General features: G+C 42.6%; 1 protein-coding gene across 8 annotated transcripts in view; it reads right to left on the bottom strand.

The window, feature by feature from the left end:
* Nucleotides 1-14,668, bottom strand: part of prdm16 (PR domain containing 16) — a 337,870-nt gene that overhangs the window by 166,817 nt on the left and 156,385 nt on the right. For all 8 annotated transcript variants that reach the window (XM_037772558.1, XM_037772560.1, XM_037772554.1 and 5 more), the window contains one exon: nucleotides 737-1,215. In XM_037772558.1, the coding sequence (XP_037628486.1) occupies nucleotides 737-1,192 (456 nt within the window). In that variant the 5' untranslated portion in view covers nucleotides 1,193-1,215. The remainder of the gene's footprint in view (nucleotides 1-736; nucleotides 1,216-14,668) is intronic.

The following is a 14,668-nucleotide window of genomic DNA, read 5'->3' as shown; positions in this document are numbered from 1 at the left end:
AGACTATAATAAAAAAGCTGCTAGTGTCTAATTCAAGCACATCATGCCCTTAACAACATGGTGTTCCAGTGATTAACTTGTCAAAAGTCTCTATTCCTTATTACAAAACAAATGTAATATTAGACTATGCTTTCTAAAAACGAAGAGTCAGTGAAATGAGAAGCAGGCCAGAGTATTTCACCTCTGATTAGGCACATGAGAACGAGCGAAAGGCAGACAGAGAGAAAGAGACGGTTTCTTTTTTTCCCCCCCTAATGAGCTTACTGAAGCAACTTCAATATCCTCTAATGTCATGTTGAAATGAAAATTAATAGTTCAATATGCTGCCACCGCACTGGGCCGTGCTTCTTCCATTTCCATATCGGGTGGCGTGACCAAATGAGTGTGCTCGCTCGGACCGACGCCCAGAAAAGCTGATACCTCCACTAATCAGCCAGATTTTTCCATCTGACATCGCTGTGCTGCTGGAATTCTGTGTTTCGTATGTGTGTGTGTGCAGGATCAAAAGATGAGGTCCAATCACACAAAGGGGATGCAAATGGAACGGGCATCTTTTGCTGATGATGAGATACGCCTGAGGATGAAGAGTGATGGCTGGAAATGTGAATGAATGAAGAGCGGCTCGTTCATTCACTTACCCTCTTCAGTGCTGCGATCGCTCTTTCATCTCGTATCTCGCCGTACATTTGTGTATGTCAAAAGTGATAAACAGTGAAATGAAAAGGCCGGTTCCTACCTCCCATCCAAAGGAGCCGTCTTTCCCCGTGGCCTCGTGATGCAGCGTGCTGTGCAGACCGAACCTCTCGCCAGCACCGATGCAGGTCTTGGCCCAGACGCCCAGGCCGGCGCCGGGCACCGAGGACTCCCGCAGCTCCAGCTCGCTAGGGATGGGAATGTCGTCGGGAATGTAGACGGGCGCCTCGTAGGGCGAGCCCTCCTTGGGTGTGGTGAAGTCCTGGTCGTTGCTGCTGCTGTTGCTGTTGTTGTGGAGGTGGTGGTGGTGGTGGGTGGCGTAGATGTGGGGGTGCAGCAGGTGGTGGTGGTTGTTGTTGTTGTTGTTGTTTGGATGGGAAGGAGTCGGTGAGGGCAGGGGGGACATGTTGTTGATGACGCCGTCGTCTGCGTCGTCATCCGGGCTGTCGGGGCCACCGCCGCACGCTAAACCCGGGAGGTCGGCCTGTGTGTCGAACATGCTGTCCACTGGCTCACTGTCATCTGTGAGACACAACAGAGACAAGTGTTATCAAGCAGGCAGAGGAGGTAGAACATAACACACAGTTTCTTCCCATCAGCATGTTAGGAAAAGAGATAGGCTCTGTTTTACCTAGAGGGCAACTTCCGGGTCTGAAAAGTGAAGCCTTAAACCTGCATTCTTTCTACCAGCCAGCAGGGGGCGACTCCTCTGGTTGCTAAAAGAAGTCTGGTTGTATAGAAGTCTATGAGAAAATGAGCCTACTTCTCACTTGATTTATTACCTCAGTAAACATTGTAAACATGAGTTTATGGTCTCAATCGCTAGTTTCAAGTCTTCTTCAATACAGCATGATGTTCATTTAGTAAATTATGGTCCCATTTAGAGTCAGATAGACCATAAAGCAGGGGATGTTTTAGGGCGGGGCTACCCTGTGATTGACAGGTCGCTACCACGGCGTTGTACGGCACTTTTTAGGCGGACGTTTTACGTCCGGTAGTCACTTTCAGTCCAAAATGGCGGAAGCGTAGCTTTGCTGCTGGGCGTTGATGTTGCAATGGAACGAACAATTGACTTTCACTTCTTGGCAATATACGTTCTTTGCTTAGCTCCACTCTCTCGTGTCACTTCTGGTTGCAAAAAAACAAGATGGTGACGGCCAAATTGCAAAACTCAATGTTTCAAAACTGCAGTCCACAAACCAATGGGTCACGTCTTATATACGGTCTATGGTTTTACCCCCGCCGAATTTATACTTTTACAGAGACTAAGTCCTAACCTTTAAAATGTCAGAAAACCACACAATGAGAGAGTTTTTTTTTTGGGGGGGGGGGTCCTCAGAAAAGAATCCCCATCGATCTGATGGCCTTCAGCTACACGACGCTGAGCTCACACATTTTCCAGAGGCTACGTGAGAAGAGTCAGACAGACGAGGAGAAGAAGCTTCAGGTTAGCCAAGTCGCTGATGGGAAAAGCTCTCAATTCTTTCGCAGTCGATGTTTCCTGCCAGGACTCATCTTACAAATGATCGCTGTATATCGCTGAACTGGTTAGCCTCGTCGCCTAGCGTTACCGTCACGTCCATAGATTGACAATTTGATTGTGCCTGCGCTCGAGGATCCCACCGTTCACAACGTGTCTGTGTGTGTCGATGCACATTTGGCTTTAAGATTCATCCCATTTCTCTAAATGTGTTTTTGAGGATTGTTTTGTGGACTGTGAAGGTTTGTAAATGTGCATGACGATGCAAAAGCATCTCAGTGAGCTGCTTCGCTGTGTGGGCCAACTGTGAGACCTCAGAAATAGGGAGGATTTCAAAACCAAAGCGGGGGGTCTCCGGGTTGAGTTTCAGAGATTTTCTTTCCTGCATTCTGATGTGTTTTAAATGAAAATGATAAACTAGTAAGTGCACTGCAACAGTATTGTTATGTTAAATAGGCCTACTTTTAATTTTACTTTTAATTCTCAGGAAAAAAAAACTGAACAATTCGCCCCTGTGGAGTGAATTTGTGTGAATCTCTGGCAAAAACTAATATTCATCAGTTTTTATTCATGCTTGAGTTCTTCTTAGTTCTTTCCATTTCTCCCTCAGTGAAGGCCCTATCAGACAAAATGCAATAACGGCACCACTGCGCTCTGAAACCCGTTATATACAATGGCAAGCGCCGCGCCGGCTTTTCGCTGCGTCGAGCAAACCTCGACTTTGGGCGCATCTCTTCCGCCGGGAAACTACATTTGGTGTAGCTCTATTGTTGTCCGGGTGGAAACAGCAGGGCTTATACACCACTGTACAGTGCCAGATACAGGTTGAGATAAGGAAAAGGAAAAGGTTTGAAAATGTGTCATAAACCGGGGGAGATACGGGAGAAAATTGGGAGGGTTGGCAAGTATGTGTGTGGGGTATAACAGCACATTATCTACCATATCCCTCTATGAACATCAACGCTGAAACCATACCTGGGCTTTTTTCTACCAATACTTTTTTTCCAATATCTTATTTTGAGGAACACAAACATGCCTTTCTACGAAAGAAATTTGTTCTATTTAACAAAAGAACGTCGAACACGGTACAAGACAGATTTCAATATCTGGCGCTCCTACTAGTCTGTACTATTTGTTTGTTTGTGTGTGTGCTTTAGCCTCAGCACATCTCTGTGTGTCTCCTTCTTCCCCTCTCAGGACAGATCCTGGTGTCTTTAGTCAAAGCACCACAGCAGTTTTACTATCTAAACACAGGGCCTGGCAATCAGCAGGCTAACTAGGCCCAAAATTACAGCAGGGGTGGTTCCAATCAAGCTTTCTTTCTCCGTTAGCCTCCATCCAGCCTGCTGCCAAGCCCTGCCACCGCTGCCCAGATCCTAGCTGGAGCTGCAACATGACATTTTCAAAAAATGTGTGCTTGTTAGTACATGAAAGTTTATTAGGTCACAACGAGAGTTTGTGGGTTTAATACAATAGATATGCATCATTAATAAGTTCTTTTATTTCTGTTTTTTAGGAGTATAACCATTTCTAAACTACTCTTTCTGTAAGAGCTTAATAAGGTGAGGCGGGAAACACTGAGGCTTGTAAACTGTAGGAAGGTTGAACGAGCCAATCAAGAAGAAGAAATCACTGAAATTGTACCGGAGCACATTCATCGCATAATGCATCCGTTTTTTTTTGTTCTTTGATAAATATTTGGGTTTGTGCCCAGTGACAGACTGTGAAAGCTGTTAAATTAAATGACATGTACGTTTTAAAATGTGAAATGTGAAACTACGAAAGCATGCGACACGGGCTTTTCAGCGCCTGGCAGACCTGCAGCATGTCCACGCAGATCCGGGAAACTTATCATATAAAGCTGCAGCAGTTAAAAAACCAGCTCCTTTTATGACTGATTCTGCGTCATCCAGTGATTTGGTACTGGAAAAGAACCTATTTTTTAATGATCACTGTTTCACATGGGGCTCAGAACAGGCGCGCAATTAAGCATTGGAACAAGTGAGCCAGCAGTAGCTTCCACTTTTCACAGATCAATTAAAGTTTTATAAGTGAGCCCTATCTGCTGCTCCCTCTGCACAATCAAAAGTGTTTTCAGGCTGTTAAACACTTTTTTTTTTCACTTCACTCTCTCTCTTCACTCCCCCCCCCCACTCTCGCTGGCACTTGACCCATTGAGAGCAATTTTGACAAGCAGAAAGACAGCCTCGGAAAATCTATTAAATACTATTTGGCTTTAAGAGCCTCTGTGCACAAAAAAAAATGCACAGATCGCTGCGTCAAATAATTGAGTAACAAGGAGAAAAAACATTCCCTCTTAATTTTAATGAACAAAACATCTTTTGTGAGACACATGAAGCAGTAAAGTGAGGCTGAAACGGCCAACGCAGTGTGATAGGAACTCTCAGATGTAACTTAGTTAATTCATAAAAAAATAGCCTGGAGAAAAAACTTTTAATTTTTAGATTAAATGCCACCAGAGACGAGCTCTCTCTCTCTCTCCTCCCCTCTGTGAGACAAGTTGACCACCAAAAAAGTTGCAGTAATGAAAGAGGCCAGGAAGAGGACGAAGAGGAGGAGGCGAAGAGTCTAAAAACTGAAGACCGAGCTGCTTTTAAACAGCTGTATGTTAGCTCGGGGTCTCAAAAGACCCAGAAAGAGATGTTAGGTCCGTCTCCCCCGAGGGGCTTCTTAAAAAACACCCGGGCCAGATAGTGCCTTCCTCTCCCTGCCTCCTTATGTTGTTCTTTCTCTCGCCGTTCCTCTCGCCATCTCTTTCTCTTTTTACGGGGAGCTATTTATCCTGATTACATCAGGGGTCAATCATTAATTCGCACCTTGGGGGTCCCGGCGCTGGCTGCGGCTACAATGGGCTGCTTGTTCGGCGGCTGTTATTCCAGTGGAAAACTACGCTGCTCTGCCTGAGAGCCCGGCCCAGGCCACATGAAGGCATCCCATTTATTTGATAAATTGTAAATGCGTGCCATAAACGGAGCTCTTTGCTTTGTAGCACGGCTTGCAATAACAAAGATTTTTAGGGGCGACGTATGAACACAGATGCAGGCACACAAACACACATCTGTTTGCAACTGCAGGAGCTGTTACTGTACTCTAAACACATGTGCAAGAGATCAGATGGTGTTGTAGGTAAAGATGATATCTCATAATTACTGCATGTCCCGGTGAAATTACCAGATATGACATAGATATGACATTTATAGACACTGACTCAAATATAACAATTTCAATTATTTCACAAGGCAACCGCATAACAATCGCCATTACAGAAAAATCTGACTATATTTTCTTTCAAGATAAAAAAAAATAAATATTCAATGCTGATAACATTGTAATCAGCGTTGCCATGGCGAAATAACTTGACACGGTGCTGAAAATCAGCGGTTTAATCGGAGGGCCTTACAAACGGGCAAATTGTTCTGTGGTTGTGTTTAATCAGAGCACTCTAGACTTAAATGCAGAGAGATAGAGATCTGGAGTCATTTTCTGCCGTCTGCCTGGACGCACACAAACACATGTGCCTTGTGGCATAAAGTCTGAGCTGTATAGTCTGGGTAGGAAGGAACAACACTGACTGCAACGCAGGAATTCTGGGAAGGATCCTATAAATACTGCGTCAAATAAGTAGAGATGTTACGATACTAGGGCTGTCAATCGATTCAAATATTTAATCGCGATTAATATCTGTTCAAAATGTACCTTAAAGGGAGATTTATCAAGTATTTAATACTCTTATCAACATGAGAGTGGGCAAATATGCTGCTTTATGAAAATGTATGTATATATTTATTATTGTAAATCAATTAACGACACAAAACAATGACAGATATTGTCCAGAAACCCTCACAGGTACTGCATTTAGCAAAAAACAATATGCTCAAATCATAACATGGCAAACTGCAGCCCAACAGACAACAACAGCTGTCAGTGTGTCAGTGTGCTGACTTGACTATGACTTGCCCCAAACTGCATGTGATTATCATAAAGTGGGCATGTCTGTAAAGGGGAGACTCGTGGGTACCCATAGAACCCATTTACATTCACATATCTGGAGGTCAGAGGTCAAGGGACCCCTTTGAAAATGGACATGCCAGATTTTTCCTCGCCAAAATTTAGCATGACATGGTTGGTACTGATGGATTCATTAGGTTTTTCTAGCTTCATATGATGCCAGGATCTTCACTCTAGCTTTAAAACTGAACCTACTACAACCTCCAGATTGCATTAATGCGTTAAAGAAATTAGTGGCGTTAATATGAACTTGCGTTAACGCGTTATTATCACATTATCTTTGACAGCCCTAATCGAAAATACTGTACTGATTTTTAATTAGTAGTTTACATGCAAAGATTAACTCAGTCAATACTTTATTTTATTTGCAAAGACATGCGTCTTCTGTGATAAATGCAAATGCAGATCTCACTGTTCTGATTGCATAAAAAAGTAAACTTTGTTTCAACTCTGGCGTACTCGCCGATAGCCGATCCCAAATGTCGGGCCGTATCGGCCACATTTCCGATACTGGTATCGTTATCAGGACAACTCTACAAATTAGGATCAACTCATTTCTTGCAGAACAAGCAGTCATGCCTTCATTGAGAAAACTCTTTGTAAAACTGTAGTTAAAGATGCATTTGTACTTGTATACGGGGATGCACATACAGGAGTGTAAAGCACTGCAGACCACACTGAGCATCAAGACCAGGTGTGCACTTTACTAGAGAGCGAGCAGCACGGTGGAGCCACGGCTGTGACTATGATAACAAGAAAAGAGAGCTGGAAATAGGACGTGTGCACCGATGACGGCCATCATAAAGCACACACGTCCCATTTCCCCTCACTGCCTTCCCCCTCCAACGCACACAGAGACTGTATCTTTGTCTGGGCCGTAAATTGATCTGGTTCAATTCAAAAGGAAAAGCCAGCCACTGATGAAAAGACAGTATCCAGGGAAAAGGCAAAACTATGCAAAATTCTGCACCGGCTCCAAATATGGGGAGGAAAGATCGTCTGGCGAAGAGAGAAAAAAAAGAAAGAAAGGCAGGCAGGCAGAGGGGAGAATGTGTGGACCATGACAGATATGAAAAATGGGTAGCTGGTTGAGCAATAAATGACCAAACATTTTGATGTGGGAGCTCTGCGCGTACATGTGCACATGTGTGTGTAGAAGTGTGTGAGGGGCGCCATTCAAGCCCCAGAGCTTAATCTGCTGTTTGTGCCGCTATATTGCGTCAATATGGTCCCACTTAGCTGCATTATTGGGCCACAGAGTGATATTGGTACCTGTTCCTCTGCATTAAGCAGGCCTTTGATGATTCTGTCTCCACACAAAGGAGCCCAAAACACCCTCTGCTTTAAAACAGGAGGGGCGGAGGAGAGAGGCGGCTGTAAAAATCAAACGAGTGCAAATCAAAGGTGGGACTGAGTGAGAGGTGAAAAACTGTACAATGCTGTGTTTTTCCACGGTGGCACGGAGGGGACACTGTATATTCAAAATGACGTATAAATGGAAGCATGTGACGAGGTATATAGCCAAAGGAGAGCGTTTCATAGTGTGTTTGGTTGGAAGTAGTGAGCGAGCAACGGGGGCACGGTCAGCTACAATACCAGCAAGCCTCTCCGAGCGAGAGCGCCACACTTCCCCTTGTAAAAGCACCGGGGAACATTTCCAAGCAACACTTAAAACTACTACATGACTTCTTCTTCAGAGCGGGTAAAGAAGGATCGCAGTGGCAGAAAAAAATGAAAGGAACATAGAAAGAAAGAAAGAAAGAAAGAAAGAAAGGGGCAAATGAAATAGAGTTTAAAAAGATTCCCCCCCCCCAGCCAGAGGGTTGCACATGTACCACTGCTGCTCTGCATAATAATCACACAATAACACATTAAAGTTTACTCTATAGTGAGTCACAGTTTAAACTGCTTCTGTCTTTATGTGGTAAAACTGTGTTTATTACTTTAAAACTGACATGAATTTGTGTTTTCATTTATTATCTGTGCACATATGCCGTGCACGAACTTGTACAAAGGTTGAAATGCACACATACTTCATTGCTCGGCAACATGCAGGGCATAGTCTTCAGTGTGTGTGTGTCTATCTCTGACTGGTTATCAGGTTATTAACAGCTGCTAGGGGGAGCTGTCTCTAGCCTGTTCTCTCCTTCTCTGTGCTTTAGTTTCTTTCTTTCTCTTGTAGTATTTGAACAGTAAAACATATAATCACAGCACTTGTGAACATTTCCACATAAAAACAACAAGACAACTGGACTGAATGTGGTCGCTGCAGCTCAATAAGGAAACAGGCTGCAGAGCCTTTGTGTGTGTTTTTATACGTTGAGCGTGCACTTCTGTGTTTGTGTGTGTGTGTGTGTAGTGCCGATACAACGCGGCTGATGTATTGATGTGTTATTTGTGCTGAGCAGCCTAAAGGCATTCCCTCACCCAATAGTGTGTGTGTTTTTATATGTGTGTGTATACGCTGGAATAAAGCCTGCAGGTAAATAGAAGACAGCAGGCCACCTCCTGCAGCTGAGAGCAGGTGTGTGTGTGTGTGTGTGCGTGTGTGTGTGTGTGTGTGGTGGCCCTGTGGTCCCAAGGGGCCCCGGGGCCCCGGCTGCTGCAGACATTTATTAACAGGGCAGATTAATAGCACTAGAAGAAAACATGTTCACAAACATGATAAATATTAATAATAATCAATATCGAGTTACATTTGCCAAATTGAGTTGCAAACATCACCCAGGGGGGAGAGTGGAGAGAGGAGGGGGGAGAGGGAGAGAGGGGGGAGAAACAGAGAGGATGGATGGAGATGGAGAGAGATGGAGAAAGGAGCTGGATGAAACAGGACAACCCGTCCTCATTCCCAGAGCGTCAAATACAGACGCTTTGTCACGGCGGTCGGCGTCTGATGCTGCTGCACGAGGCATCCTTTAGCCTTTTATATCATGATATAATATCGATATGTTGCCCAGCCCTAGTGCCGAGTTCACAATGTTAAGTCTCATTCATTTTACTAGCTTTAAGCCCAACCAACTACGAGGATTTGTTGCCTAAACCTAAAGTGTGACCAAGCAGCAGTATGTGACGAGTTGGGATGAGAACGTGTTGAAGAGGAAGAAGACGATTGGCAGGTCAAATGAGAATGTGAAAAGGAGGAATCGTGTGAAAATAAGATGAGAAAAGAGTGAACTAAAAAAGAGACGTGATTTAACTGATGATTAAGACCTAAACGTTCCCACGGAGAGCTCAGTTTCTACGCATCTCATCTTAACTGTCCTAGATCTAAACGAGGGTCAGCTTTACCATGACAAACCCGTACAGGCAGAACTAAACTTTACCTGAGTTGATTTAAACCAAAACGCCATAGCAGCTGCTGAGAGTAACGCCACACACCCACTTTCCCAGATAAGCCGAACTACTAAATGTTTTGTATATTTCCCTTTCTGCAGGGCTCCCCCGGACCGGACCAGTGACGTCATCAACCTCTCGAACAAACACTCACACAAACAAGGTGGTGTCGGCAGAGTTTGAATGTCCACCACCGTAGTCAAATCCTCCCCACCATGTAAAACCATTCATAAATCAATTTTATAGTTTCGGTCCTATTTCACTACGGTGGCTTTTTTGATTTGGAAAATCTGATTTATGAACACATCTGTCAGCGGGAGGAACAGCGAGGACTACGTGTCAATATCTAGAAACGTGATGGAGGAAATCAATACAAATATTTTTGACTATAATTTAATTTTAAGACAATTTTTCAACAACGTGAAGTTGAACGCGGGGTGAATAATTACAGTAAATTAAATGTCCCTTACAGACATTAATGCTATATAAGGAGAACTGATGCAGATAACACCTTCCACTATGTAGGAACAAACTATTGCACTACTTCTCAGTGTCTTTTCTTTTTTCCCCTTCATGTGCATGTGCGTGTGCATGTGCATGTGCATGTGTGTGTGCGTGTACGTGTGCATGTGTCCCTACACTCACTCCTGGTGCAGCTTCATTTAGCAGGCCACTGGGGAGGCCAGACAGCCAGCTAAGGGAGCACCAAGGCAGACAGCGTGCAGAACAAACCCATCCATTCTTATTAACCAGGGAGGAGAAAGGGTTAGACCGTGTGCACGTCAGCGTGCACGTGTGTGAGGGAGACGTCTTTTGTTTTAGTGTTTAAGTCTTAAATGTGAAGTCACATTTTTTGCCTGATTCAATGACATCTTGATGACTTCCTGTCAGAGTTACGTACTGCAAGTCCTCACTCTTGTACAGCTTAAAAACTATTTTAAAATATCAATATTGTTGCATATCTAATATGTGCAATATCTAAATGAGGCAATGTGACGCAGCGGTCATGCTTGGTGGCGGCACAAACAAGTTTTTTTTTATTTAATTGGAAAATGAACCAGATATTCTGGCATTTCATGATCTTGCAACAACAATTACCACAAATATACTCCTCCAATATTCACGAGGTCCGATAACTCTTTCTCAAATTCTGGCAGTTTTTCCGCAAAAGTGAAAACGGTGACTTTCACGAGTCGCAGTCAAATAAAAATCTGCAACAAAGTTTCAATAATTAAATCTTCCTAAAACTCTCAGTTTTACTCTCACTGGAACGCACAGCTGTTCCTTTCAAATGCAAATCAATTTATCTCAAAATAACGAAATTAGTTGAAATTTTGTTTGCAATATTTTGAAAAAACACATTTGCAGAAGGGCTGCACGATTTAAAAAAAATATATATATATCTAATTGTGATTATTTTGCCTGAAATTGCATTATTAGAGGGAATGATAATTTTTACATCATCATTGAAAGGCATATTAAAATTATTATGGTGTGATTTTTGCGGGGATCTGTACCAAACAAAGACGTCTTTTAACTCTGTAGAATATGATTTGTAAGCCAGGATGACAATATTTATTTTAAAATGGTATTTTGACACACATTTCACCTTTAACAAATATTGCGATTTCCTCCTCATCCTACGATTGGAAAATTGCAGTAGGCCATATTAAGATTTTTTGTAAAATTTCTATTAATTGTGCAGTAATAAAATGAAATCCTGTTTGATCCCGGAGGACCGGATTAACTATTGAATTAAAAACAATACCCACTGTCTATTTTCTATCAAGCAAAATCATGCTCGCTGCCCATGTGTGTTATGTGCCCAAACCTCACCTGGGGGACATGCACCTGCATGTGTTTGTGCACGCTACACCCTATAGCTTCTTCTGGTTACTATACAGTAGCTGTATGTCTGAGGTGGTAGTGGTGGGTACGTGGGGGTGTGGATGGAGGGGAGCAGGGGGGGTGATGATATTCACCTCTGCCACTGGAAGCAGCCTCCACCCATACATCAGTCTATTACTCTGCAGCCTCGCTGCGCTCCACTCCTCTCTTCTTCTCGCCCGCTCCCTCCAGTCATTAGCCAGTGAATTAACGACAATCCAGCATGCTATTAATCACCCTGACAAAAGTGTTAGTATTGCCTGGCTAGGCCGGCACGAGACTGTGTAGGAGGAGGAGGAGGAGGAGGAGGGTGGCGGTAGGCGGGGGGAGGAGGAAGAGAGTGAGGTGGGTCAGGGGAGACTAGAGAGTCTGCAGGAGAGGAGAAGTGAGGAAGGACGGAGAGGTAGAAGCAGAGGAGATAAAGAGATAAAGAGAAGGGAGTGCTGCGGAGGAAAGACGGGGGGGGGGGGGTGTGCATGTTTGATTTTGGATTTTAGTTAAATATAGTTACAGAAAGCAAAGTGTGCTCAAGGTGAACAGATATAATAAACCGGTTGACCACGTGGAGTTCAACGGCTGCAATTAGAAGCTCCGTGCTTAAAATAATACAAACTATTTTAGAGCATCAGCTGACGATTACAAACGTGAGTTAAATTACTGCTAGTCAAATAAGAAAATCAAACCAAAATAACTCCTATAAACATGTATTGAATATGGTGTGAATGCACAGTACTTCATGTATCAGCAGCCATTGTTTGTGGTTTTGTGTTTTACATGATTATTGCTCTTTTCATACTGAAGGACATGCACCATGCAAAATAGGGCTGGGCGATAAGGCCAAAATATATATATAAAATATAGGTCATATCATATCTCAATAACAATATATATCTATTATATATTATATATATATATATATATAGTCTATATAGAATAACCACATGTTTAAACCTATTTTTGTATACTCCTGTGTGAATTAAATACATGACAAATAAAAAGTATTTTCTTATTTTAAGAACTTGAGGGTAAAATGAACATAATAGTTTTAAGTGGAACTATAGAGAAAAAAAAAATATATATAGGCTCAGCCTATATCGCGATAGAAACGTATATACAATAGACATTTTTATATCGTCTTGACGGTATAGATATCGTCATACTGCCCAGCCCTAAAGCAAAACACAGTCTAGGTATATTCTCTTACCATCTGGCATACACAAAGTCTTTAATAAAAAAAAGAGAGCGTTCCTATTCGCTGTACAAACTTTGTCATTTTACAGTTAAACAGTCCACTACAAGATGTTTCTGAAAACATTTGAGGAGAGAAATAGGCATTACAGTAACAGATTATTGATTCATATATTCACATCAGCTCTGATTGGTTGTTTTCCTCTGGTCTGGGAAATCTTGCAGATGCCGTTAGGAGCACCGGAGGACACAGAGGGACATGATTTTGTTCAGATTACCTGTCTCATGCACTACTGTCAGGATATAGTGACCGTTTCTACCCACTGCAGCTTTAAGTGTCGTGCTAGTGCTTCATTTATTGAAGCAAAAAAAGAGCATCGATTCTCCTCAACTAGTATCAGAGACAAAACGACCTAAACTCTTCTAACTGCTGAGAGCATGACTTTGCCTTCTATCTCTCCCTCCCCCCCCTACCTCTCGCTCCCTCCCTCCTCCCAGAGTCAGACCACCTGCTGGGAGGCCTGAGCCGCGGACGTCAGGTGGGTCGCGGCCGTCACACGGTCCCATGTCATCAGGCTGTCACAGTGAATGGAGCTGACATGGGAGATATGCTAATCCACTTAGCTTCAAACTCAGCCAGGAGGCCGGTACGCAGGCCTGTCTCAGCCCGCAACACACACCAGAACACACACACACACACACATCTGAGGCGGACACATTAAGCCATGTAACACTGAACTTTTCCAGAATATGTATATTAGATTAGATCAAATGAAGCTGAAATGATCCCTGTGGGGATATTAAGCTGGGGCTCAATAGGATATATATTATAGGAGAAGAATAGGCTATACAGGGGGTGGACACGTTAACAAAAACACCTGTAAATATAAGGCAGGTCAACACAACAGCCCTTCAATACTGGCTTTGTGAAGACTTTCATGTTCAGGTTTTGTTAACATTATGTCAGAGGGTATATGATTATGCTCTCTGGTCATTTATATTTAAGGCAATCAGATAATGCTGTAATTATTAAACAAATGAGAGAAACTGTCTGACACTTTTTGAATAATCCACGAATCGTTTACATCTTTTATCAAGCATAAATGCAAAATATTCTCTGATTAAAGCTTTCCAGATGTTAGGATGCTTTTCTCAGTTTGCACTGTTGGTTTTGTAAACTGATTTTTTGGTTTTGTTTTGGGGACTATTGGTCAGACAAAACAACCAATATAAAGACATAAACCTCAGCTTTTTAAATCTTTTTAGGACAATTCATAGACTAAACACTTAATCTAAGAAGGTTCATTGCCAATTCTTCCCATAATTACAACTCTTAATTAACAGCCAGTGAATCAATGAAGCACTTCAGTTGTTTATCAAGCATTACCGCTTCCCAAGAGAGTCATTGATAATGAAAACAATTGTTCGTTTTAGTCCTTCAATCAATGCATCAGCAGCACAAACTCTCTCTGATTCAGCCTCAACAAATGTAGTAATATTATAGGATTACCTAAATTACTTCATTTAATAGCATATAGGTAATTTCAGGTGTTATTATATTCACTGCAAGTAAATGAGAACGCTACCAAGTACGCTTCCTTTAAACATATCAGTAAATAACATTTACTTTAAACTAGTGTTAAAATTTGTTTAAACGGCACTAATTTCTTTAACACTTTATCGCAAACGATCTTTCGGAGGTTGTGCCGGGCTCAAAGCTAGAGTGAAGACACTGGTATCAAATGAACCTACAAAAACATAAGGAAGCCATCGGTACCAACCATGTCACACTAGCTTGTCGCAAAGGAAAATAACGCTCCAAATTTACGCTAAATTTTGGCAACAAAAACTGGCATGGCCATTTTCAAAGGGGTCCCTTGACCTCTGACCTCCAGATCAGTGAATGTAAATGGGTTCTATGGGTACCCACGAGTCTCCCCTTTACAGACATGCCCGCTTTATGATAATCACATGCAGTCGATTCAATATTTTAATCGATTGACAGCCCTAATTTAATCATTAACAAGATGAATAAAACAGCAGAAGGTGGAAAATTAA

Source organism: Sebastes umbrosus, chromosome 6 (genome assembly GCF_015220745.1).
Source record: "Sebastes umbrosus isolate fSebUmb1 chromosome 6, fSebUmb1.pri, whole genome shotgun sequence".
NCBI lineage: Eukaryota > Metazoa > Chordata > Actinopteri > Perciformes > Sebastidae > Sebastes > Sebastes umbrosus.
The sequence above is the reverse complement of the archived record's forward strand: the minus strand, read 5'-3'. Positions and strand labels throughout refer to the sequence as shown.